The sequence below is a fragment of the Heterodontus francisci genome, chromosome 6 (genome assembly GCF_036365525.1).
Source record: "Heterodontus francisci isolate sHetFra1 chromosome 6, sHetFra1.hap1, whole genome shotgun sequence".
Taxonomy (NCBI): Eukaryota; Metazoa; Chordata; class Chondrichthyes; order Heterodontiformes; family Heterodontidae; genus Heterodontus; species Heterodontus francisci.
In genome coordinates this window covers 46327194-46354254 of record NC_090376.1, presented here as the reverse complement: position 1 = coordinate 46354254, position 27061 = coordinate 46327194, and the positions used below count along the sequence as shown (strand labels likewise).

Below are 27061 nucleotides of genomic sequence, written 5' to 3'. Positions count from 1 at the left end.
AAATATATAATTCTGAATTTATCATTTTGCATTCAAGGTGAGAGATGTCAGTGTCAGGAATGCAACTTTTTCAATTTGAAAGTCAAGCACAGCATGGCATTGCATTTACAAGCTTATGCTTCACAAGAGCCTTCTCTCACCCTTCTTCATCTAATTCCAGCAACGTACCCTCCTATTCTTTTCTCCCTCATGTTACCCAGCTTCCCCTTAAATGCAGCTATGCTGATCGCTCAACCACTCCTTGTGGCAGTGAGTTCCACATTCTAACCACTCCCTGGGTAAAGATGCTTCTCCTGAATTCCCTACTGGATTTATTAGTGACTATCTTATATTTATGGCCCCTAGTTCTGGCCACCCCCACAATTGGGAATACCTTCTCCACATCAACCCTATCAAACCCTTTCATAAATCTTAAAGACCTCCATCAGGTCAGCCCTCAGTCTTCTCTGGAATAAAAAGAGCCCTGGTATGTTCAATCCTTCTTGATAAATATAACCTCTCAGTTCTGGTAACTTTCTACTAAATCTTTTTGCACCTTCTCAAGTGCCTCTATATCCTTTTTATAATATGGAGACTAGAACTGTCCACAGTACTCCAAGTGCGTTCTAACCAAGGTTCTACGCAAGTTTAACACAACTTCTCAGCTTTTAAATTCTATCCCCCTGGAAACAAAGCCCACTGTATTTTTGCTTTTTTATAAAAATAAAGGGCTTATTAACATGCAGCAGTACTTTTAGTGATTTTTGTATCTGTACCCCCAAATCATCTGTTCCTTTAGACAATTCAGACACTTATTTTGTAAGGAGCATGAGGCCTCTGTATTCTTAGCAAAATGTACCACCTCACACTTTATCTTGAACTTCATCCGTCAACTACAAGCCCACTTTGCAAGTTTATTAACGTACCTATCACAACCTCTGCATCACCAACTCATTCTTTCATACTAAACCCTGTCACTAGGTTTCATGGAGGCACCCAAGATCAAGTTGTTGGCACCAGCTGGACCTCATCGTCACAAGGGCGAGCCTCTATAAACAGTGTCCAAATCACATGCAGCTTCCACAGTGTGGACTGTGACACCGACCACTCCCTGGTGTGCAGCAAAGTTAGACTCAAACCAAAGAAGTTACATCATTCCAAGCAGAAGGGCTGCCCGCGCATCAACACTAACAGAATTTCTTATCCACAGCTGTTAAATAAGTTTCTAAATTCACTTGAAAAAGCCCTTCAAAACTCTCCTACAGAGGATGCAGAGACCAATTGGGCCCACATCAGAGATGCCAACTATGACTCAGCAATGACCACCGACGGCAAACATGTGAAACAGAATGCAGACTGGTTTCAACCTCACTTTGAAGAGCTGGAACCCGTCATAGCCGCTAAGCGCATTGCACTGTTGAACTACAAGAAAGGATCCAGCGAGTTAACATCCGTAGCACTTAAAGTAGCCAGAACCGCTGCCCAAAAAACAGCCAGGCGCTGTGCACATGACTACTGGCAACACCTATGCAGTCGTATTTGGCTGGCCTCCGACACCTCAAGTCTAAATCAGGGGACACGATCACTGACCAACGCAAGCAAATGGACCGCTGGGTGGAGCACTACCTAGAACTGTACTCCAGGGAGAATGTTGTCACTGAGACCACCTTCAATGCAGCCCTGTCTCTGCCAGTCATGGATGAGCTGGACGAACAGCCAACAAAATTGGAACTCAGTGATGCCATTGATTCTCTAGTCAGCGAAAAAGCCCCTGGGAAGGACGGCATTACCCCTGAAATAATCAAGACTGCCAAGCCTGCTATACTCTCAGCACTCCATGAACTGCTTTGCCTGTGCTGGGATGAGGCAGCAGTACCACAGGACATGCGCGATGCCAATATCATCACCCTATATAAGAACAAGGGTGACCGCAGCAACTATCGTGGAATCTCCCTGCTCAGCATAGTGGGGAAAGTCTTCGTTCGAGTCGTTTTAAACAGGCTCCAGAAGCTGGCTGAGCGTGTCTACCCTGAGGCACAGTGTGGCTTTCAAGCAAAGAGATCCACCATTGACATGCTGTTCTCTCTTCGCCAGCTACAGGAGAAATGCCACGAATAACAGATGCCCCTCTACGTTGCTTTCATAGATCTCACCAAAGCCTTTGACCTTGTCAGCAGACGTGGTCTCTTCAGACTACCAGCAAAGATAGGATGTCCACCGAAGCTACTAAGTATCATCACCTCATTCCATGACAATATGAAAGGCACAATGCAGCCTAGCGGTGCCTCATCAGACCCCCTTCCTATCCTGAGTGGCGTGAAACAGGGCTGTGTCCTCGCACCTACACTGTTTGGGATCTTCTTCTCCCTGCTGCTCTCACATGCGTTCAAGTCTTCAGAAGAAGGAATTTTCCTCCACACAAGATCAGATGGCAGATTGTTAAACCCTGCCCGTCTCAGAGCGAAGACCAAAGTACGGAAGGTCCTCATCAGGGAACACCTCTTGGCTGACGATGCTGCATTAACATCCCACACAGAAGAGTGTCTGCAGAGACTCATCGCCAGGATTGCGGCTGCCTGCAACGAATTTGGCCTAACCATCAGCCTCAAGAAAACAAACATCATGGGACAGGACGTCAGAAATGCTCCATCCATCAATATCATCGACCACGCTCTGGAAGTGGTTCAAGAGTTCACCTACCTAGGCTCAACTATCACCAGTAACCTGTCTCTCAATGCAGAAATCAACAAGCGCATGGGAAAGGCGTCCGCTGCTATGTCCAGACTAGCCAAGAGAGTGTGGGAAAATGGCGCACTGACACGGAACACAAAAGTCCGAGTGTATCAAGCCTGTGTCCTCAGTACCTTGCTCTATGGCAGCGAGACCTGAAAAATGTATGTCAGCCAAGAGCGACGTCTCAATTCATTCCATCTTCGCTGCCTCCGGAGAATCCTTGGCATCAGGCGGCAGGACCGTATCTCCAACGGAGAAGTCTTCGAGGTAGCCAACATCCCCAGCATATACACCCTACTGAGCCAGCGGTGCTTGAGATGGCTTGGCCATGTGAACCACATGGAAGATGGCAGGATCCCCAAGGACACATTGTACAGCGAGCTCGTCACTGGTATCAGACCCTCCGGCCGTCCATGTCTCCGCTTTAAAGATGTCTGTAAAGGCAACATGAAGCCTTGTGACATTGACCACAAGTCGTGGGAGTCAGTTGCCAGTGATTGCCAGAGCTGGCAGACAGCCATAACGGCAGGGCTAAAGACTGGCGAGTCAAAGAGAATGTTGGCAGGAAAAAAGACAGAAGCGCAAGGAGAGAGCCAACTGTGTAACAGCCCCGACAACCAATTTTATCTGCAGCGCCTGTGGAAGATTCTGTCACTCTAGAATTGGCCTTTATAACCACTCCAGGTGCTGCTTCACAAACCATTGACCACCTCTAGGCACTTATCCATTGTCTCTCGAGACAAGGAGGCCAAAAAAGAATGTTTTCCTGTATTTGTTGTAGTCCTCCTCTGTACGAATTATATCTCCCAATTTAGTATCGCCCATAAATTTTGCAATTGGATTTCCAACTCATGAGTCCAAACCATTCATGTAAATTGTAAACAACAATGATCCCAGCACCGAATCTTTTGGAATACCACTTCACAACTTTTGCCAGTCTAAGAAACTACCATGAACCCATACTCAAGAAGGGTCACTGACCCGAAACGTTAACTCTGCTCCTCTTTCCACAGATGCTGCCAGACCTGCTGAGTGGTTCCAGCATTTCTTGTTTTTGTTTCAGATTTCCAGCATCCGCAGTATTTTGCTTTTATTATGAACCCTTACTCCCTGTTATCTGTTTTGTAGCCAACTTGTTACCCATTCTGCTACTTGTTTCTTGAGTCCTACCCCTGCCTCAGCTCATCTGATGCTGAAACCCTCATCCATCCCTTTGACACCTCAGGAGATAACTATTCAAAAGCACTCCTGGCCAGCCTCCCACATTCTACCTTCAATAAACCTGAGGTCATCCAAAACTCTGCTACCCGTGTCCTTGTAAGTCCTGTTCACCTTTCACCGCTGTGCTCATTGACCTACATTGGTTCCCGGTAAGCAATGCTTTGATCTTAAAATTCTCATCCTTGTTTTCAATGGCCTCGCCCTTCTTTATCTCTGTAATCTCCTTGAGCCCCACAATCCTCCAAGATATCTGCGTTCATTTAAATCTGGCCGCTTGAGCAACCCCAATTTTATTTGCTCCACCATTGGTAACCATGCCTTCAGTTGCCTAGACCCTAAGCTCTGCAATGATCTCTCTAAACCTCTCCACGTCTCTTTCCTCCTTTAAGACACTCCTTAAAACCCAGCTCATTGATCAAGCTTTTGACCATCTGCCCTAATATCACCTTATGTGGCTCAGTGCCAAATTTTGTTTTACAATGCCCCTGTGAAACACCTTGGGACATTTTACTGCATTAAAGATGCAATTATAAATACAAGTTATTGTTGTTGACTTTGTTATGAATCTACTATGCAGTACCTTATTGTGGGTTTTTTGGAAATCCAAATATATTGAACAGCTACTTCACTACCCATATTTACACTTTGTTACTGCTTCAAAAAAATTCAATAAGCTTGGTTAAGTATGATCTTCCCTTTTGAAATCCAGGCTGACTACTCTCGGGTAGCCCAGTTGCCTAGATGGCTAATGTGTGGTTCAGAACAACAGTAACAGCGCAGGTTCAATTCCCATTCTGGTTGGAGGAAAGCAACAGGAAACCATCGCACTTGCCTAGTCATGGTCATCTCTCCTGGATGGAGAAAGAGAGCAGAAGACCTACCATTGGGCAGACCAGCACCACAGCACAGCTGACTACTCATTATATTTTCAGTTTTTAAGTGTTTTTCTAATACAGCTTTGAGTTAGAATTCCATTATCTTTCCTACCGACTACAATAAGCTAATGGTTATAGTACCTTGGACTTGTTCTAACTCCCTTTTTAAATACAGGAATCACATTAGCTGAATAGATACAAATGTAAACTCCTTCCAGTCTACCCTTAAAATGCACCTGGTCAAAGCATCCACATCTCTACACCCCCCATGCCAACCACTCATTGTGCTTTTGTGACTGAGGTAGCCATTCTAGAAGATAAGAAAGCATGATGAAAAATCCAAATTGCTTGGCAGTTAAAACAGTTTCTTCCAGGGATCATGTATAATGTACCCATGGACTCTACCCCAATTATTTAAACGACAAAATGTTAAGTTTTGCACAATTTCTCCTTGACGTCCCATCAAGTAAATCTCAACAACCTTACATCCTGGACGGTTGCTTTCCGCAGATGACAGGTCCATGACCTCAGCAGTACAGGAACCAATGTAGTCAGTTTATGTGTATAATCATACAAAAGTATCCATATACTTCAGTTAAAAATGTATTTTGAACTATAAACATATGGAATTAATTGACACCCACTTTATTTATTTTCTGTACTAGTCTTTCTCGAGGCACTGTATCAAAAGGCCTTTTTGAAATTCACTGCACTGTCTTTACCATAAATAAGCTCCTTTATCACACCCTCAAAGAAAAACAACAACTTAGATTGGCAAGAACTTTCCATCATGAACACATATTGGCTATATTATTTTATTTCTTTAGAGATGCTCCATATTATTCTCATTAATAAGGGTTTCATATCTTTACCTCCAAATCATTAAACTCACTGAACTATAAATTCCTGTTAATTTTTCCACCTTCTAAAAAAGTAACATCTGCTTCTCATGCCAGTGGGCATGTTATTGCCTGCTTGTGTATGCAGCTCCATGTTTCTTTTTGTAATAAACTTGTTCACCTACATTTTTCATTGCATCTATCCCATCACAATCAGGACATTTACTCTGATTTTATAATAAAGATCACTCTGAACAGAATTGCGAGAGGGACAAAAATATTACAACTGAATCTGTACTTGTGTAATCGATGTTATATCCCTGCAGAGTAAGGTTCCAGTCCTCCCCACCACTTTGGTAAAAGACATGGACTTCAGCAATAACATTTCAACAGAAAATTTTGTACCCAACTTTATTCCTGATTCCCTGGTGAACCAAACAAATTTCAGGCAGTAATCAAATTACTCAGCCAAAAATACAAAGTATATTACACCTTTACGGACACAATCAATCAGTCATCTATTACAAAGGCAAATTACTGTGAACGTTGGAAATCTGAAATATAAACAGAAAATACTGGAAATACTCAACAGATCAGGCAGCATCTGTGGAAAGAGAAGCAGACTTAATGTTTCAGGTTGGTGACCTTTCATCAAAACTGGAAAATTTTACAGATGTAATAGGCTCTAAACAAGTTCAGAGGCAGGGGAAGGGTTTTGGGAGAGGGCTGGGTGGTAAGAGAGGAATGAACAAAAGGGTAGGTGATCGGAAATTGCTGAACTTGATGTTGAGTCCAGAAGGGTGTGAAGTGCCTACTTGAATGATGTGCTGTTCTGAGCTTCCATTGAGCTTCACTGGAGCCGTGTAGGCGGACAAGGACAGAGAGGTCAGAGTGGGAGTGGGACAGAGAATTAAAATGGCAAACACCCTGAAACTCAGAAACATGTTGAGTACTGACAGAGGTGTTCAGCAAAGTGGTCACCCCATCTACGTTTGGTCTCCCCAGTGCAAAGGAGACTACATTATGAGCAGCAAAGGGGGAGGCAGTGGCGTAGCGGTAATGTCACTACAGTAGACTAGACTAGTGATGGGTTTGAACCCCACCACGCCAGATGGTGGAATTTGAATTCAATTAATAAATCTAGAATTAAAACAAGCTAGTCTAGTGGTGATCATGAGACCATTGTGGATTGTTGTAAAACCCTTCTGGTTCAAAAATGCCCTTTAGGGAAGAAAATCTGCCATCCTTACCTGGTCTGGCCTACATGAGACTCCAGACCCACAGCAATTGACTCTTAAATGCCCTTTGAAATGGCCCAACAAGCCACTCAGTTGTATCAAACCACTACAAAGTCAAAGAAATGGCAAACCCAGCCCTGTCAACCTTGCAAAGTCCTCCTGACTAACATCTGGGGGCTTGTGCCAAAATTGGGAGAGCTGTCCCATAGACTAGTCAAGCAACAGCCTGACATAGTCATACTCATGGAATCATACCTTGCAGACAATGTCTCAGACACCGCTATCACCAACCCCAGGTATGTCCTGTCCCACCAGAGGTGGCGGCATAGTGAAATACAGTCGGGATAAAGCTGCCCTGTGAGTCCTCAGCATTGACTCCGGACCCCATGAAGTCTCATGGCATCAGGTCAAACATGGGCAAGGAAACCTCCTGCTGATTACCACCTACCACCTCACCCCCCTCCTCAGCTGATGAATCAGTGCTTCTCCATGTTGAACACCACTTGGAAGAAGCACTGAGGGGAGCAAGGGCACAAACTGTACTCTGGGTGGGGGACTTCAATGTGGGTCGATAGCACCACTACTGACCGAGCTGGCAGAGTCCTAAAGGACGTAGCTGCTAGACTGGGTCTGCAGGTGGTGGGGACCCAACAAAAGGGAAAAACCTAACTGACCTCATCCTCACCAATCGACTTGTTGCAGATGCATCAGTCCAAGACAGTATTAGTAGGAGTGACCATCGCACGATCCTTAGGGAGACAAAGTCCCATCCTCACACTGAAGGTACCCACCATTGTGTTATGCTAAATGGGATAGCTTTCGAACAATTCTGGCAACTCAAAACTGGGCATCCATGAGGCACTGTTGGGCCACTAGCAGCAGCAGAATTGTATTCAACCACAACATGTGACCTCATGGCCCGGCATATCCCCCACTCTACCAGTACCATCAAGCCAGGGGACCAACCCTGGTTCAATGAAGAGTGCAGCAGGGCATGCCAGGAACAGCACCAGGCATACCTAAAAATAAGGCGTCGGCCTGGTGAAGCTACAATACAGGACTATATGCATGCCAAACAGCGGAAGCAACATGCAATAGACAGGATAAACGATCCCACAGCCAACGGATCAGATCTAAGCTCTGCAATCCAACCACATCCAGTCCTGAATGGTGGTGGACAATTAAATAACTGACTGGAGGAGGAGGCTCCTCAACATCCCCACCCTCACCGATGGGGGAGCCCAGCACATCAGTGCAAAAGACAAGGCTGAAGTATTTGCATCACTCTTCAGCCAGAAGTGCCGAGTGGATGATGCATCTTGGCCTCCTCCTGAGGTCCCCAACATCACAGATGCCAGTCTTCAGCCAATCCGATTCACTCCACATAATATCATGAACAGCTGAAGGCACTGGATACTGCAAAGGCTATGGAACCTGACAATGTTCTGGCAATAGTACTGAAGACTTGTGCTCCATAACTAGCTGCGCCCCTAGCCAAACTGTCCCAGGACACACCAGCTACAACACTGGCATCTACCTAGCAATGTGGAAAATTGCGCAGGTATGTCCTCTACACATAAAGCAGGAAAAGTTCAACACGGTCAATTACCGCCCTATCAGTCTACTCCCAATCATCAGTAAAGTGATGGAAGGGGGCATTAACAATGCTCTTAAGTGGCACTTGATCAGTAAATAACCTGCTCAGTTTGGGTTCTGTCAGGGCTACTCAGCTCCTGACCTCATTACAGCCTCGGTCCAAACATGGAGAAAAGAGCTAAACTCCAGAGGTGAGTTGAGAGTGACTGCCCTTGACATCAAGGCAGCATTTGACCGAGTATGGCATCAAGGAGCCCTAGCAAAACTGGATTCAATGGAAATCAGGGGAATAACTCTCCGCTGGTTGGAGCCGTACCCAGCTTAAAGGAAGATGGTTGTGGTTGTCGGAGGTTAATCATCTCAATCCCAGGATATCACTGCAGGTGTTTCTCAGGGTAGCGTCCTAGGCCCAACCATCTTCAGCTATTTCAGCGATGACCTTCCCTCCATCATAAGGTCAGAAGTGGGGATGTTGCTGATGATTGCACAATGTTCAGCACCATTCACAACTCCTCAGATACTGAAATAAAAACAAGAAATGCTGGAACCACTCAGCAGGTCTGGCAGCATCTGTGGAAAGAGAAGCAGAGTTAACGTTTCGGGTCAGTGACCCTTCTTCGGAACTGACAAATATTAAAAATGCCAAAGGTTATAAGCAAGTGAGGTGGGGGTGGGGCAAGAGATAACAAAGGAGGTGTAGATTGGACAAGGCCACATAGCTGACCAAAAGGTCATGGAGCAAAGGCAAACAATATGTTAATGGTGTGTTGAAAAAGAAAGCATTCGTCCAGATAAGGTGTTAACGGACTGAATATTGAACAGCAGCAAGTGCAAACATGAAAAAAAAACAGTGGGTTAGCAAACTGAACAAACTAAGATGAAATGAAATCAATGCAAAAAAAGGTTGCAAAAAATGTAAAAAAGAAAAAAGAAAAAACTAAAAATGAAAGTAAAATGGGGGGCTGTCATGCTCTGAAATTATTGAACTCAATGTTCAGTCCGGCAGGCTGTAGTGTGCCTAATCGGTAGATAAGATGCTGTTCCTCGAGCTTGCGTTGATGTTCACTGGAACACTGCAGCAATCCCAGGACAGAGAACTGAGCATGAGAGCAGGGGGGAGTGTTGAAATGGCAAGCAACCGGAAGCTCAGGGTCCTGCTTGCGGACTGAGCGGAGGTGTTCCGCAAAGCGGTCACCCAGTCTGCGCTTGGTCTCCCCAATGTAGAGGAGACCACATTGTGAGCAGCGAATACAGTATACTACATTGAAAGAAGTACAAGTAAATCACTGCTTCACCTGAAAGGAGTGTTTGGGGCCTGGGATAGTGAGGAGAGAGGAGGTAAATGGGTAGGTATTACACCTCCTGCGATTGCAGGGGAAGGTGCCATGGGACGAGGACGAGGTGGTGGGGGTAATGGAGGAGTGGACCAGGGTGTCGCGGAGGGAACGATCCCTTCGGAATGCTGACAGGGGAAGGGAGGGGAAGATGCATTTGGTAGTGGCATCACGCTGGAGGTGGCGGAAATGGCGGAGGATGATCCTTTGGATATGGAGGCTGATGGTGTGGAAAGTGAGGACAAGGGGAACCCTGTCACAGTTCTGGGAGGGAGGGGAAGGGTTGAGGGCAGAGGTACGGGAAATGGGCCGGACACGGTTGAGGGCCCTGTCAACAACAGTGGGGGGGGGAAATCCTCGGTTGAGGAAAAAGGTCATCCCAGAAGCACTGTCATGGAAGGTAGCATCATCAGAGCAGATGCGTCGAAGACGGAGAAACTGGGAGAATGGAATGGAGTCCTTACAGGAGGCAGGGTGTGAAGAAGTGTAGTCGAGGTAGCTGTGGGAGTCGGTGGGCTTATAATGGATATTAGTAGACAACCTATCCCCAGAGATGGAGACAGAGAAGTCGAGGAAGGGAAGGGAAGTGTCTAACATGGACCATGTAAAGGTGAGAGAAGGGTGGAAATTGGAAGCAAAGTTGAGAAAGTTTTCCAGTTCGGGGCGGCAGCAGGAAACGGCACCGATACAGTCATCAATGTACCGGAAAAAGAGTTGGGGGGGGCCTGAGTAGGACTGGAACAAAGAATGCTCGACAGATAAGCTCGAACAGGTTGAGGTTAAGAGGGAGGATGTGCTGGAAATTTTGAATGATATGAGGACAAATAAGTCCCCGGGGCCAGGCGGGATATACCCAAGGATATTACAGGAAGCGAGGGAAGAGATTGCTGCGCCTTTGGCGATGATCTTTGCGTCTTCACTGTCCACTGTAGTAGTACCGGATGATTGGAGGGTGGCAAATGCTGTTCCCTTGTTCAAGAAAGGGAATAGGGATAACCCTGGGAATTATAGACCAGTCAGTCTTTCGTCGGTAGTGGGCAAATTATTGGAGAGGATTCTGTGAGACAGGATTTATGATTATTTGGAAAAGCATGGTTTGATTAGAGACAGTCAGCATGGCTTTGTGAGGGGCAGGTCATGCCTCACAAGCCTTATTGAATTCTTTGAAGATGTGACAAAACACATTGATGAAGGAAGAGCAGTGGATGTGGTGTATATGGATTTTAGCAAGGCGTTTGATAAGGTTCCCCATGGTAGGCTCATTCAGAAAGTAAGGAGGCATGGGATTCAGGGAAAGTTGGCTGTCTGGATACAAAATTGGCTGGCCCATAGAAGTCAGAGGGTGGTAGTAGATGGAAAGTATTCAGCATGGAGCTTGGTGACCAGTGGTGTTCCACAAGGATCTGTTCTGGGACCTCTGCTCTTTGTGATTTTTATAAATGACTTGGATGAGGAAGTGGAAGGCTGGGTTAGCAAGTTTGCCGATGACACGAAGGTTGCTGGAGTTGTGGATAGTGTGGAAGGCTGTTGTAGGTTGCAACGGGACATTGACAGGATGCAGAGCTGGGCTGAGAAGTGGCAGATGGAGTTCAACCTGGAAAAGTGTGAAGTGATTCATTTTGGAAGGTCGAATTTGAATGCGGAATACAGGCTTAAAGACAGGATTCTTGGTAGCGTGGAGGAACAGAGGGATCTTGGGGTCCATGTCCATAGATCGCTCAAAGTTGCCACCCAAGTTGATAGGGTTGTTAAGAAGGCGTATGGTGTGTTGGCTTTCATTAACAGGGGGATTGAGTTTAAGAGCCACGAGGTTATGCTGCAGCTCTATAAAGCCCTGGTTCGACCACACGAGGAATATTGTGTTCAGTTCTGGTCGCTTCATTATAGGAAGGATGTGCAAGCTTCAGAGAGGGTGCAGAGGAGATTTACCAGGATGCTGCCTGGACTGGAGGGCATGTCCTACGAAGAAAGATTGAGGGAGCTAGGGCTTTTCTCATTGGAGCGAAGAAGGATGAGAGGTGACTTGATAGAGGGGTACAAGATGATGAGAGGCATAGATAGAGTGGTTAGTCAGAGACTTTTTCCCAGGGTGGAAAGGGCTATCACCAGGGGGCATAATTTTAAGGTGATTGGAGGAAGGTTTCGGGGAGATGTCAGAGGTAGGTTCCTTACAGAGAGAGTGGTGGGTGCGTGGAATGCGCTGCCAGCGGTGGTAGTAGAAGCAGATACATTAGGGGCATTTAAGCGACTCTTGGATAGGTACATGGATGATAGTAGAATGAAGGGTAGGTAGTTAGTTTGATCTTAGAGTAGGTTAAAGGTTCGGCACAACATCGTGGGCCGAAGGGCCTGTACTGTGCTGTACTGTTCTATGTTCTATGTCCCACCAAAAGACAGGCATAACTAGGACCCATGCGGGTACCCATAGCGACACCTTTTACTTGAAGGAAGTGCGTGGAGTTGAAGGAGAAGTTGTTCAATGTGAGAACAAGTTCAGCCAGGCGGAGGAGGGTGGTGGTGATTGGGGACTGGTTGGGCCTCTGTTCCAGGAAGAAGCGGAGAGCCCTCAAACCATCCTGGTGGGGGATGGAGATGTAGAGCGATTGGACGTCCATAGTGAAGAGGAGGTGGTTGGGGCCAGGAAGCTGGAAATTGTCAAAATGACGTAGGGCGTCAGAAGAGTCATGGATGTAGGTAGGAAGAGACTGGACCAGCTGAGAAAAGAAAGAGTCAAGATAGGAAGAAATAAATTCAGTGGGGCAAGAGCAGGCTGACACAATGGGTCTGCCGGGACAGGCCTGTTTGTGGATTTTGGGAAGGAGGTAGAAGCAGGCTGTCCCTTCCTCGACTTCTCTGTCTCCATCTCTGGGGATAGGTTGTCTACTAATATCCAATATAAGCCCACTGACTCCCACAGCTACCTCGACTACACATCTTCACACCCTACCTCCTGTAAGGACTCCATTCCATTCTCCCAGTTTCTCCGTCTTCGACGCATCTGCTCTGATGATGCTACCTTCCATGACGGTGCTTCTGGTATGACCTCCTTTTTCCTCAACCGAGGATTTCCCCCCCACTGTTGTTGACAGGGCCCTCAACCGTGTCCGGCCCATTTCCCGTACCTCTGCCCTCAACCCTTCCCCTCCCTCCCAGAACTGTGACAGGGTTCCCCCTGTCCTCACTTTCCACACCATCAGCCTCCATATCCAAAGGATCATCCTCCGCCATTTCCGCCACCTCCAGGGTGATGCCACTACCAGTCGCATCTTCCCCTCCCTTCCCCTGTCAGCATTCCGAAGGGATCGTTCCCTCCGCGACACCCTGGTCCACTCCTCCATTACCCCCACCACCTTGTCCCCGTCCCAGGGCACCTTCCCCTGCAATCGCAGGAGGTGTAATACCTGCCCATTTACCTCCTCTCTCCTCACTATCCCAGGCCCCAAACACTCCTTTCAGGTGAAGCAGCGATTTACTTGTACTTCTTTCAATGTAGTATACTGTATTCGCTGCTCACAGTGTGGTCTCCTCTACATTGGGGAGACCAAGCGCAGACCGCTTTGCGGAACATCTCCGCTCAGTCCGCAAGCAGGACCCTGAGCTTCTGGTTGCTTGCATTTCAACACTTCCCCCTGCTCTCATGCTCACATCATGTCCTGGGATTGCTGCAGTGTTCCAGTGAACATCAACGCAAGCTCGAGGAACAGCATCTCATCTACCGATTAGGCACACTACAGCCTGCCGGACTGAACATTGAGTTCAATAATTTCAGAGCATGACAGCCCCCCATTTTACTTCCATTTTTAGTTGTTTTTTCTTTTTTACATTTTTTACAACCTTTTTTTGCATTGATTTCATTTCATCTTAGTTTGTTCAGTTTGCTTAACCACTGTTTTTTTTCATGTTTGCACTTGCTGCTGTTCAATATTTACTCCGTTAACACCTTTTCTGTACTAATGCATTGTCTTTCAACACACCATTAACATATTGTTTGCCTTTGCTCCATGACCTTTTGGTCAGCTATGTGGCCTTATCCAATCTACACCTTCTCCTTTGTTATCTCTTGTCCCACCCCCCACCTCACTTGCTTATAACCTGTGACATTTTTAATATTTGTCAGTTCCGAAGAAGGGTCACTGACCCGAAACGTTAACTCTGCTTCTCTTTCCACAAATGCTGCCAGACCTGCTGAGTAGTTCCAGCATTTCTTGGTTTTATTTCAGATTTCCAGCATCCGCAGTATTTTGCTTTTATCCTCAGATACTGAAGCAGCCGGTGTCCAGATGCAGCAAGACCTGGATAACATCCAGGCTTGGGCTGATAAGTGGCAAGTAAAATTCACGCCACCCAAGTGCCAGGTAATGACCATCTCAACAAGAGAGAATCTAACTATCTTCCCTTGATGTTCAATGGCATTACCATTGCTGAATCCCCCATTATCAACATCCTGGCGCATACCATTGATCAGAAACTGAACTGGACCAGCCACATAAATGCTGTGGCTACAAGTGCAGGTCAGAGGCTGGGAATTCTGCGGCGACTAACTCACCTCCTTTCTCCCTAATGCCTGTCCACCATCTACAAGGTACAAGTCAGGGGTGTGATGGAATACTCTCCACCTGCCTGGACAAGTGCAGATCCAACAACGCTCAACAAGCCAGACACCATCCAGAACAAAGCAGCCCACTTGATTGGCACTCCATGCACCACCTTCAATATTGACCCCGCCACCACCATCGCCCAGTAGCAGCAGTGTGTACCATCTACAAGATGGACTGCAGAAACTCACCAAGGCTGCTTCAACAGCACCTTCTAAAGCTGCGACTTCTACCATCTAGAAGGCCAAGGGCAGCAGATGCATGGGAACACCACCACCTGCAGGTTCCTCTCCAAGCCACACACCATCCTGACTGGAACTATATCACCATTCCTTCACTGTTGTTGGGTCAAAATCCTGGAACTCCCTTCCTAACAGCACTTTTGGTGTACCTACACCCCAAGGACTGCAGCGGTTCAAGAAGGCAGCTCACCGCCATCTTCTCAAGGGCAATTAGGGATGTGCAACAAATGCTAGCCTAGCCTGAATTATGAAAAAAATACAGTCATCGTCAGTACCTCGAAACGAGGATGGGCTCTGTCAGGGTTCATGATTTGTGTGTCCTCAGGGGATTCAGCAGGCCAATCCTGGAACCACAGATCTTTGCGCAGAGAGGGCAAGTGTTGCCCTGAGGGAGGGAGGCTCTCATGTCAGGGTCCTGCTCCCTCTCCTTCTGCTTTTGACGCTGCTCCGCAGTAGAGTTTAAGCAGTCAGTTTCCGAATGCGTTGTGGCTTCTTTGATGAGTCATTGCCACATGGCAGAGATAGCGGCAAGTTCCTCCCAGGCACCAATTTGTCTCCCTTTCAATGAGGCCTTCAGAGTGTCCTTAAAACATTTTTGCTGTCCTCCTCGAGATTGGGTGCCATCCTTAACTTGTGAGAAGAGGATCTGCTTCAGAAGAACATTTGGCATGTGGATGCAATGTCCAGACCAGCAGAGATGATTTCGCATGGTCATGGTTGCAATGCTAGAGGAATTGGCTTCAGTGAGGATGCTGGAGTTTCTTCACCTGTCTTCCCACTTGACATTGAGTATCCTGCAGAGACATTGCTGGTGGAAATTCTCTAGCACCCGGAAGTGCCTTTGGTAGGTGGCCCAAGTCTCACTGTCATATAGAAGAGTGTTGACAACAACAGCATTATAGACTAAGGCCTTTGTCCTTTTTTGGAGATCTCTGTTGTCGAAAACACGGTTACGCAATTTTTGGAAGACTGCAATGGCACAGCCAATTCTCTGCTGGATCTCCACTTCGATGGTGACCTTTTGAGAAAGGTAGCTGCTGAGATATTGGAAGTGTTCAATGACTTCTACAGTCTCCCCATCAATAACAATAGCTGGAGATGTAGATCCTTGTCCAGGGCAGGACAGGGCTGGTGAGTTTTGGTCTTACTGATGTTGAGTGAGAGACCAACCTTTTTGTATGCAGAGTTGAAGAGGCTGAGGATGGTCTGAATGTCACTTGCAGTGTGGGCCACAACTGCACAGTCGTCAGCATGTTGCAAGTTGTGAATGTGCTGCAGGGTCACTTTAGTCTTGACTCGCAGACTGTTAAGGTTGAAAAGCTTCCCGTCGAGTCGAAACTTAATAATGACCCCTTGGTCACTAATAAGGTCCATGAGCAGAGTGAGGTAGATAGTGAAGAGAGTTGGTGCAATCACACAGCCTTGTTTGACGCCTGTTCAGATACAAAAGGGCTTGATCTCCAATCCATTGCAAAGGACGGTTGCTGTCATACCATAGAATCGTACAGCACAGAAACAGGCCCTTTGGCGCACCGCGTCCATGCCGACCATAATGCCTATCGATACTAATCCCATCTGCCTGCATTAATTCCATATCCTTCTACGCCTTGCTCATTCAAGTACCTGTCCAGAAGACTCTTAAATGTTGCCACTGTTCCTGCCTCCACCACCTCCTCTGGCAGCTCATTCCAGATATCCACTATTCTTTGTGTGAAAAATTTACCCTTTTGATCCCCTTTAAACCTCCTCCTCCTCACCTTAAATCTATGCCCTCTAGTTTTATTCACCCCTACCATGGGAAACAGACTCTGGCTATCTACGCCTCTCATAATTTTATATACCTCTATCATGTCCCCTCTTAGCCTCCTTCACTCCTATCATGCAAGAGTTGCAGGATAGTTAACATATTTTGCCGGACATACAAATCTCTGGAGGACTTTCCAAAGAACGACGCGGCTGATGGTATCAAAGGCCTTTGACAGATCAATGAAGGCTATATGGAGCTCTTTGTGTTGTTTTAGGCACTTTTCTTGGATTTGGCGAGCAACAAAGATCTTGCATTGCCCAATCAGAGTCAAGCTGCTTGGTTTAAATTTCAAACAAAGCTTGGCAGTTCGCCGTCAGTCACCATAAACTGGTGGATTCTCCATGGAAATGCCTTGACCAGAGTCTACTTGCTAACCAATCAGCACTCTCTTCTCCAACAGTATAAAGGTGTTGCTCTCCCTGGCATTGGTATTCTTGCGATTTCTCCTGATGAGTGCAAGACGAAAAGCTTCGACAAATTGTCTCCATTTTCAGAAATTCTCGAGCTTTGATTGTCCATAAGGGTGCGAACATTCCAAGTACAGATATTCATGTACTTTATTGCGTGTGTGTTTTCGACCACAAGGGTGGTGATTCCACCAGGCGCTGTTTCCTGGTCAGGACAGTGCGGGACAGCCTATTGGAGCACCTTTTCTAGCCCCTTCCTCAAGTGAGGTGAGCAGAGGGGACCCTAAAAAAGACTGCTCACTCAGGATGCTGCTACCAGGGAGCTACTTCTGTCCCAATTCCAAGAGCTCAACGACCGTCAGGCAACCACCGCCCTTGTGCAGATTTGTGACTAGATACCTCCAGGTTCGCAGCCCTGTCTCCGACGCCACTCACCCATTTGGTGTCCCTAACAGAGGACTGCTAATGTCTTCTTTCAACATGAGGAGGTCAGTGCGCAGTCGACAAGTGTACAATATTGATGGTTTAGAAATCTTTACCCAATGGCATGTCAAACTATGAGCTAGTCACACTGCAGCCTTCATCTGCCTTCACAGTTATTGATATACATGTACCTCATTCATCTGCCTGTTCCACCGTTGAGGATTTGAAACATTTTTATTGAAGTTCGTCCCTCTAAATCTGCCGAGATCAGTGTAACAGGCTCATCATGTGCAGGTTTTGGCTGGGACGGTCTTGTTGGAAGGACAAGCTGCAAGCAAAGCCACAACCAGTCCTCCACCCTGGGATGTGAGGACAAGTACCACTGAAGGTACTACTCGGCAGAACCCCTAAACAAATACAGTATACTGAATTGAAAATACAACTAATCGCTGTTTCACCTTCAGATCCTAACCACTGCTCCCACTTTTTTGGACAGTGGGTTCTGGTAATTGTTCTGCTGTTACCATTTACAGCTCCTCAAGACCCATCTTTTCTTGACTTTTTTTGCCATGAGCCTTTTTGTAATTTAATCACTGCTGCTTTCAACCCTATCATAGCCGACTCTTTCATTCTTGCCTCCTCATCCCCTTCACCTCATCCTTTTCCTGCCTCTAAGAGCGAAGTCCAAAGTACGGAAAGTCCTCATCAGGGAACTCCTCTTTGCTGACGATGCTGCTTTAACATCTCACACTGAAGAGTGCCTGCAGAGTCTCATCGACAGGTTTGCGGCTGTCTGCAATGAATTTGGCCTAACCATCAGCCTCAAGAAAACGAACATCATGGGGCAGGACGTCAGAAATGCTCCATCCATCAATATTGGCAACCACGCTCTGGAAATGGTTCGAGAGTTCACCTACCTAGGCTCAACTATCACCAGTAACCGGTCTCTAGATGCAGAAATCAACAAGCGCATGGGGAAGGCTTCCACTGCTATGTCCAGACTGGCCAAGAGAGTGTAGGAAAATGGCGCACTGACACAGAACACAAAAGTCCGAGTGTATCAAGCCTGTGTCCTCAGTACCTTGCTCTATAGCAGTGAGGCCTGGACAACGTATGTCAGCCAAGAGCGACGTCTCAATTCATTCCATCTTCGCTGCCGCTGGAGAATACTTGGCATCAGGTGGCAGGACCGTATCTCCAACACAGAAGTCCTCGAAGTGGCCAACATCCCCAGCATATACACACTACTGAGTCAGCGGCGCTTGCGATGGCTTGGCCACGTGAGCCGCATGGAAGATGGCAGGATCCCCAAAGACACATTGTACAGCGGGCTCGCCACTGGTATCAGACCCATCGGCCGTCCATGTCTCCGCTTTAAGGACGTCTGCAAACGCGACATGAAATCCTGTGACATTGATCACAAGTCGTGGGAGTCAGTTGCCAGCATTCGCCAGAGCTGGCGGGCAGCCATAAAGGCGGGGCTAAAGTGTGGCGAGTCGAAGAGACTTAGCAGTTGGCAGGAAAAAAGACAGAGGCGCAAGGAGAGAGCCAACTGTGTAACAGCTCCGACAATCAAATTTTTCTGCAGCACCTGTGGAAGAGCCTGTCACTCTAGAATTGGCCTTTATAGCCACTCCAGGCGCTGCTCCACAAACCACTGACCACCTCCAGGCGCTTACCCATTGTCTCTTGAGATAAGGAGGCCAAAGAACTTGTTTAAAACATGTTACATCAGTAAAATATTCCAGTTCTGACAAAAGGTCACCAGCCTGAAATTTCAGCCATGTTTTTCTCTCCACAGATGCTGCCTGAACTGAATATTACCAGCATTTTCCATTTATATACCAGTCATTTATTATTCTGTATAGCTGGTTTCTTGCCTTTGAGACTATTCAAATTGAGTTTACTCTAGCTCACAGCAGACTCCATTTGTTCACTATCATCCCTATTATTAACAGACATTCATTAACAGCAAGTCACTAACGTCTCATCTATTTTTTTTCAAAAAATATACTTTATTCATAAAAATCTGTAAAAATAATACATTACAGAACAGTTCAAAACAGCACCAAGTTGTCATTCCAAAAAGTGCAAAGGAAATCAGTTTTCTTCAAGACGAGAGTGAGTTGCCTCACAACCCTTCCATTCCATGTTACAATCCATGTACATTTTACAGCAAACCCATATTTGGTGTATACAGCCAGAGGGGTTTCCCATGGGTCCAGCCCCTCAGTTCACTTTGGTGGGAGGACCTTACACAGTGGTCTTTCCCCATTGAGCCTTTGCAGTGGCTGCCCCAAGCTTTCGTGCGTCCCTCAGCATGTAGTCCTGGACCTTGGAATGTGTCAGTCTGCAATACTCGGACGTGGACAACTCTTTTCGCTGAAAGACCAGCAAGTTTCGGGCAGACCAAAGAGCGTGTTTCATCGAATTGATTGTCCTCCAGCAGCAGTTGATGTTTATCTCGTTGTACGTCCTGGGAACAGCCCGTAGAGCACAGACTCCTGTGTTACAGAGCTGCTTGGGATGAACCTCGACAAAAGCCACTGCATCCCTTTCCACACCTGCTTTGCAAAGGCACATTCCAGAAGGAGGTGGGCAACTGTCTCTTCCCCACCACAGCCACCTCAAGGGCAGCATGTGGAGGGTGTGAGACTCTGGGCGCGCAGGAAGGATCTGACGGGCAGGGCCCTTCTCACCACCAGCCAAGCTACGCCTTGGTGCTTGTTTGCAAGTTCTGGTGATGAGGCATTCTGCCAAATGACCTTGGCAGTCTGCTCGGGAACCATCCGAACGGATCCACCATCTCCCTTTCCCGTTGGGCCTTCAGGAAATTCCGTGCAGACCACTGCCTGATGGATTGGTGATCAAAGGTGTTTTCTGGCAGAAACCTTTCCAAAGGATAGGTGGTACGGCACGGTCCAACTGGATTGAGCATTCCACGGCAATGTGACCAGACCCATCCTTCACAACACCGAGGACAGACAGAACCTTAGCACGTAACGACACTTGGTGTTTGCGTACTGGGGCTCTCCGCACAGCTTGATGCAGCCGCACACTAAAGTAGTCATCAGGATGAGGGCGAAGTTGGGAACATTTTTCCCGCCCTTCTCCAGAAGTTTGAACATCATGTTCCTCTGGACCCGATCCATTTTGGATCTCCAGATAAAGCGGAAAATGGTTCAGGTGACCGTCATGGCACAGGAGTGGGGTATGGGCCAGACTTGCGCCACATACAGCAACAACATGAGCGCCTCGCACTTGATGATCAGGTTCTTACCCACAATGGAGAGAGATCACTGCTCCCACATGCTCAGTTTATGGCGTACCCTAGCTACTCGCTCCTTTCAGGTTTTGGCGCACGCCCCAGCCCTTCCGAAACATATCACCAGCACCTTCAGGTAGTCTGACCGGACGGTGAAGGGGACAAAGGATCGGTTGGCCCAGTTCCCAAAGAACATGGTCTCACTCTTGCCGTGGTTGACTTTGGCTCCCGAGGCTAGTTTGAACTAGTCGCAAATGCTCATCAGTCTTTGAACGGACAGAGGATCCAAGCAGAAGATGGCGACGTCGTCCATGTACAGGGAGGTTTTTACCCGAGTACCTCCGCTGCCTGGGATTGTCACCGCTCTTATGCCCGCATCCTTCCTAATGGACTCAGCAAAGGGTTCGATTCAGCACACAAACAAGACAGGGGAGAAAGGACAGCCCTGTCTGACTCCAGATTGGATCGGGAAAGTTTCTGATTCCCACCCATTGATTGAGACTGTGCTACTGATGTTTGTGTAGAGCAGTTTAATCAAATTGCGGAGTCCCTCCCCAAACCCCATTTTGGAGAGCATGTCCATCATGTAGGTGTGCGATATCCTGTCAAAAGCCTTCTCCTGGTCCAAGCTGATGAGGCAGGTGTCCACCCTCCTGTCCCGTACATAGGCAATCGTATCCGAGTAGTGCGAGACTATCAGAGATCTTCCTGCCAGGTACAGTGCAGGTCTGGTCAGGCTGAATCACCAACTCCAGAGCAGACTTGACCCGACTGGCGATGACTTCGGACAGAATCTTGTAGTCAACATTAAGCAGTGAGATGGGCCACCAATTTCAGATATCCGCCCTCTCCCCCTTCCACTTGTAGATGAGGGTGATGATGCCTTTCCTCGTGGATTCTGACATGCTGCCGGCCAGAAGCATACTCTTGTATACTTCTTGCAGGTCTGGGCCGACCCAGTCCCACAGAGCCGAATACAGCTCAACCGGTAAGCCGTCGCTTCTGGGAGTTTTTCTCGTCTAGAAGGACCTTACGGCGTTTGTCAGCTCATCCAGAGTTAGCAGTTTGTCCAGTCTCTCCCTCATGCTAAGACCTCCGTGATAGATGACAGGAAGGACTGGGAAGCCGTGCTGTCCATGGGTTTCATGTCGTACAGCCGAGCATAATAGGAATGCTGATCCTTAGTATGTCGGACTGCGAAGACGTTACCGAGCCATCCTCTTCCTTCAGGCTGTTGATCACAGAGCTCTCTCTGTGTACCTATTGGAAGAAGTAACGCGAGCACGTCTCGTCCTTCTCAACGGAGTGGACTCTGAACTGGAAGCTGATCTTGGAGGCCTCCATGGCAAACAGCGAGGCCTGCTGACTCTTCACCTCTTGGAGATCCTCCTTGACCTTGTCCCGCATCGACTGCAGATTTTGCATTCTTTTCTGGAGTCGGGACATTTCCCTCTGTCTCTCTCTCGCCCTCTGAACACCTTTGTGGATGAAGAACCTCTTGATGTTCTCCTTGATCGCCTCCCACCAGTGAACTGGAGACTCCAAGAGGGGTTTCGGTTCTCCAACCTTTGTAATCCCTTTTGAGTTCCTCAACATTCTCTGGGATTAGCAGTGTAGTATTGAGCTTTCATGTCCCCCTGCCAACCCGCTGGTTATCCTGTAAGTGACAGTCAGCCAGTAAGAGGTAATGGTCAGAGAAGAACACCGGCTTGACTTCGGTGGATCTGACCGTGACAGAACAAGACACAAACAGGAAGTCAATCCTGGAACAGGAAGACACGTCCAATCTTGACCAGGTGTATCTACGCTGCGCTCCGTCTGCAGGTTTGCTGAAGACGTTGTGCAGCTTGGCATCTTTTACTGTTTCCATTCGGAATCTGGACGTAGCGTCTAGTTTGCTGTCGTCACTGCTGGATCGTCCAGCTGCATCAATGATACAGTTGAAGTCACCGCATAGAATGACCAGCCTGGATGTTGCCAGCAGCAGTGGGAGCTGCTGGAAGACGGTCAGCCGCTCGCTGCATTGAACCGGGGCGTAAATGTTGATCAACCGGAGCGGAGCATTGTTATACATTACATCTGCTACGAGGAAGCGACTGCCCACCACCTCCTTAACTTCGGAGATGGTGAAGTTACCTCCCGCAGCAGAATACCCAGGCCAGAGGAACGGGAATCATTACCCCCTGACCAGATCGAGGGTCCATGGGTCCACCATCGTAACCATTGCCTGTGGGTGCCGAGGTGTGGTATTCCATACTCTTGCAGAAACAGCAGGTCGGCTTTGACCTTGGTGAGGTAGTCCAAGGTTGAAACACATCGCGTAGTAGATTTAATGCTGCACATGTTATTTGATGCAATATTTCTACCCATTTTTAAGTTAGTTGTTGCTTCCATACCAGTTATCCTAGCTAGTCCCAGTCCTTGGGTATGTTGCTGCATACCCATAGTGTACGCAAGCTGTTTAACGTTGGGCTCAGAAACCCCTCCAGGTTTCTCATGGGGGGGAGTTTGCTCTGCTGGGGTGACATCGGAGTGGGGGGGGTGGGGGGGTCTTGTAGGCAGCAAGGCTCAGGCTGTCCTCTGCTGTTGGTGTCGTTCCTCTCTGTTCCTCCTCGAAGACATCTTCCCGGCTTCCAGGAGCTGGAGTGCGCCAGACGCTTCTTTGCTCTCAGTGTCCCGGAGCTGGAGTGCGCTGGGCATGTCGCTAGGTTTGGCAGTTTGGGTTTGGGCGTGCTGGGCCCATCACAGCTTCCAGTGCCCCAGAGCTGGAGGGCTTTATCCTCCAGCTCTTTTGAGTTCTGTTGCTTCTTTTGCAGGTGCCATCATTCCGGATCTTCCTCGTCCAATGAGGAGGAGCTGCTGTAGTCTGACTCAGACGGTAGCCTCCTCTTGCCACAGGTTTGGGTGGTGGCCTGTTCCTTTTTTGAAGGTTTTTTCTTTGAGGTTTTCCTTTGTACCACTTGCCACTGACCAGCTTGTCCATCTGTGGCCTCCTCTTCCATTGATTCTGTCTATAGAGGAGAGGTTTCCGGGCACGGGGTAGATGGTTGCAGCTGCCTCCCCTTTCTTCTCCTTCTCAGGTAGACTTTCCTCACTGCAGAGAGGGTTGCTTGTCTCCTTCCCAGCACCAGACACATTCACCGTTCCTTCTCCCGACCTTTCCTTGGACCTTGCCGCCAGAGTATAACTGAGGCAGCGTTTGGGGCAGGTTTTTGTAGTGGTGGCCTGCCTCATTGCACAGGTTGCAGCACTTACTCTGCTTACAATCCTTGGTCTGATGGCCTTCCTTCTTGCAGTTCTTGCAGACGACTGTGCGGCAGTTAGCTGCCACGTGACCAGATTTGCCACAGGTGCGACAAACTCTGGGCTGCCCCGCATAGACCAAGAAGACTCGACTTCCCCCGATAGCGAGGCATCGACCTTCAAGGTCACCTTGACTTGCCGCTTGCTGGTCCAAATTCCAAATGGGTCCTTGACATCAGTACTGCTGCCGGCCACCTAGACACACCTGGCGAGGAAGGTGAGTACATCCACGACAGGAACATGGGGGTTATAGAGGTGAATTGTCACCACCCGGTCACGTTGCGACAGCAGCGCGAAGAGTCGCTCCACCGTGAGGATCGACAGCAGTGCCTGGTTTCCCTTCTCTTTGAACACCATCAGGAACTTGATGCATCCCGCCACGTTCTTGAAAGTCACGTCGAAATATCCACTGCTGGGGAAGTCCTGCAGACAGAAGATGTCTGCAGCTTGGAATCCACAGCAATCAATGAAGATTTTCTTAATGAAGGAGGTACGGTCAACCAGTGCACCTCCTTTCTTATCCTTCACCAGCACCCGAACGGTGTTACGCGCTCCCTGGCCTGAAGCTCTAGAATTGGTTACAGCCATTTTACTCAAAACCTACCTGGAACAGGATCAAATGCCACTGATCATGGTTTCTTTCCCTGCCAGGTAAGTATATCTCATCTAGTTGGAAAGAAAATTAACACTGATTGTGAAGTCAAAGGGAGTGGAGAAAAACATCCAAAGAGGCAAAATAAAACCACATTATGGGTAAGATGTGGATTTTCCCTGTGATCCACCAGAACTAGTAATCTCAGCTCACTGGTAATGGTACCACTGAATCCTTCAATGTGTATTTTGAAGTATGTCCTTCAATTGCTGGGCTCATAAAGACACTATTTTTGGTATAATGATTCCTATTTGAAAGCATGGAAATGCAAATTAAATCTCAATCAGAAATTATAATAATCTTTGTAATCACCACGGAGAATCAATATTACAAAACACCAATGCAAAACTGCATCATTGCAAGATATATTTGGACACGGAAGACCATTATGCCCATCTTATCTCACCCATCTCAAAAAACGACACTCTCATATTAAATGTCAAAGGTTTTTATCTTACTGTACCAAGAAATTAATTGCTCTCAATATGAAGAACTTCCCACTATCTACCCTAAACTTGCCCAGTTTGAGACTTTTATCATGGCTTGGGTAAAGTACTGCACTCAATTTATGGTTCCTAAATTATTTACTGCTTCACATAAGGTTTCGAAGTCCGTCAGTTGCCTTCTTTCAAAGATAAGAAGCTCAAGTTTCTCCGCTCTTCCCTCATAATTAAATTTCCGACACTAGAGTTCAGCCTGGGACTGCACTAACGATTGTTTTGCTTGAAAAGACAATACATTTTATGATTAGGAAGCATCCAAAAACAGGCCAGTTCATTCTCTGAAAAGACTTGGCGCTGGTATTTGGCTCTATTATCTAAACTGGGGCATGGGCTTACAAAACAGGTTTCCAATCCACCTCACGACAGCAATCGAAGCAAGTAGGAACAAAACCTGGCATTACAAATGAAACCGAGAAGTTAACAACAGATGGAGGAGGGGGATGTATATTGCCTGAAGGCAGAGTGGATCAAAGTCGATTCTGTTTAAGGCTGACAGGAGGATCTCCAGTACTCACGCAATGCACCATTTCAAAGCATTATCAGAGTGGCATTCGTCAAATTGACGGAATATGACTCGCAATGTGTAGGTAGGGTGTCAGCTGGCTGATGATCCCTGCGTTCGGACCCAACCCACAAACATTGGCGATTCGATGGCGAAAGTGATCGGCATCACTGCTCAACATTTGCTTTTAATCGAAGAGGTTAACAAAAAAAACCCCGAGACGGATGAAAGGTGAGCCATTACGATTCAATTGATTCCTGCTCTGTCAGATGAAAAATGCCCCACCCACTTCGATTTTCCTCACTCACCTCCTGACGAATGGATTTTTTTGGATTTCCTCGAGAAAGACATGTTGCTGCGATGAGGTGAAATCGGCTTCTGATGCTCGCCGTCAGCGGCATGCTCGGGTACTCCAGAAGTGGCCTCTTTGCGGCGCTCCTTCTTCTAGGCTAATTGCTGCGTCCTCGGCGCCAAGCAGAAGCGCCATGTCTCTGATGGGACCCACGCATTGGTTAACCGCGAGTGGGGAGAGCAGAGAAACAGCATTTAGCAGTTGATAGACAGCTAACAGGGATTATCAGTGGAAAATGTCCTCTTCTGTCATTTTTCTGTCCATTTACAATGGATTCTTATATAGAAATAAAAGAGCATTCCAGGGAGCTGCACAGTTTCTGTTAGTACAATCTCCATGTAATCCAGGTTATTCAGGCCTGCGTTTCCCTGATAGTTTATAGTTTTAACATTCAAAATATGATTTTGACTTCCAACCTAACCAGAGCTACAGAAGTTATTTGGGTTAATTTCAAAATAACTGCGAGTGAGTTATATAATCCATGCAAACAATATGGGAGAAAGCCCCCCTGATCCCCAACCCTTAACTGGTTGCATTTAAGAGCCTAATCAATGTGTCACATCCTTACTTCAATTCACGACCTTGATCATTGATTTGTTTCCACCGAAAGTATGCCTCCAATTTTCTTTAAACAAACTGGTATCCACTCAGACAATTAAGGAGAGTCTCGTTTCTACGAACTTTCCCCGCTGCCATAATTATTTTGTCTCCCTCCAAGTTTCTTATTCCATGTCTCCTATATCTTCTTAAGGTCTCTTATTTGTTCAGGTCTCCCAAGCTCTGTATGTTTCTCGTGCATGTTATTTTACTGATGTATTTAATCTGTTACTTTTTATAGATAGCAGCCACGATGTACCAGTTGGAGGGAGATACTAAGCCCAGATAACAAGACACCACCAAGAAGCTACAGTAAGGTATGTGAGAGAGAAAATATAGGATAGGCCTTCTGCTCACAGGGAGGAAGAGACCAGCAATTGAGGATGGGAAGGAGCTGGGGCCAGGATGCATGTGTACCCCAGATCAAATGCTCTTTCCATTGTTGTCAGTGAATCCAAGACGATGTCACCAACTGGTATCACGTGCCATTCACATGCTGGGGAGAGCATTTAGAGAATTGGAAAAGCCTCCTGAATGTTACTGCACTGCAGCCAAACATATGATTTTGGTAGGGTTGACAATAGAGATACTTAGGAGC

General features: G+C 47.2%; 1 protein-coding gene across 1 annotated transcript in view; it reads right to left on the bottom strand.

The window, feature by feature from the left end:
• Positions 1-25876, bottom strand: part of atp8a2 (ATPase phospholipid transporting 8A2) — a 709260-nt gene extending 683384 nt beyond the window's left edge. Inside the window, exon 1 of the mRNA XM_068032841.1 lies at positions 25823-25876. Coding sequence (XP_067888942.1) covers positions 25823-25865 — 43 coding nt within the window. The 5' untranslated portion in view covers positions 25866-25876. The remainder of the gene's footprint in view (positions 1-25822) is intronic.
• Positions 25877-27061: the final 1185 nt, after the last annotated feature.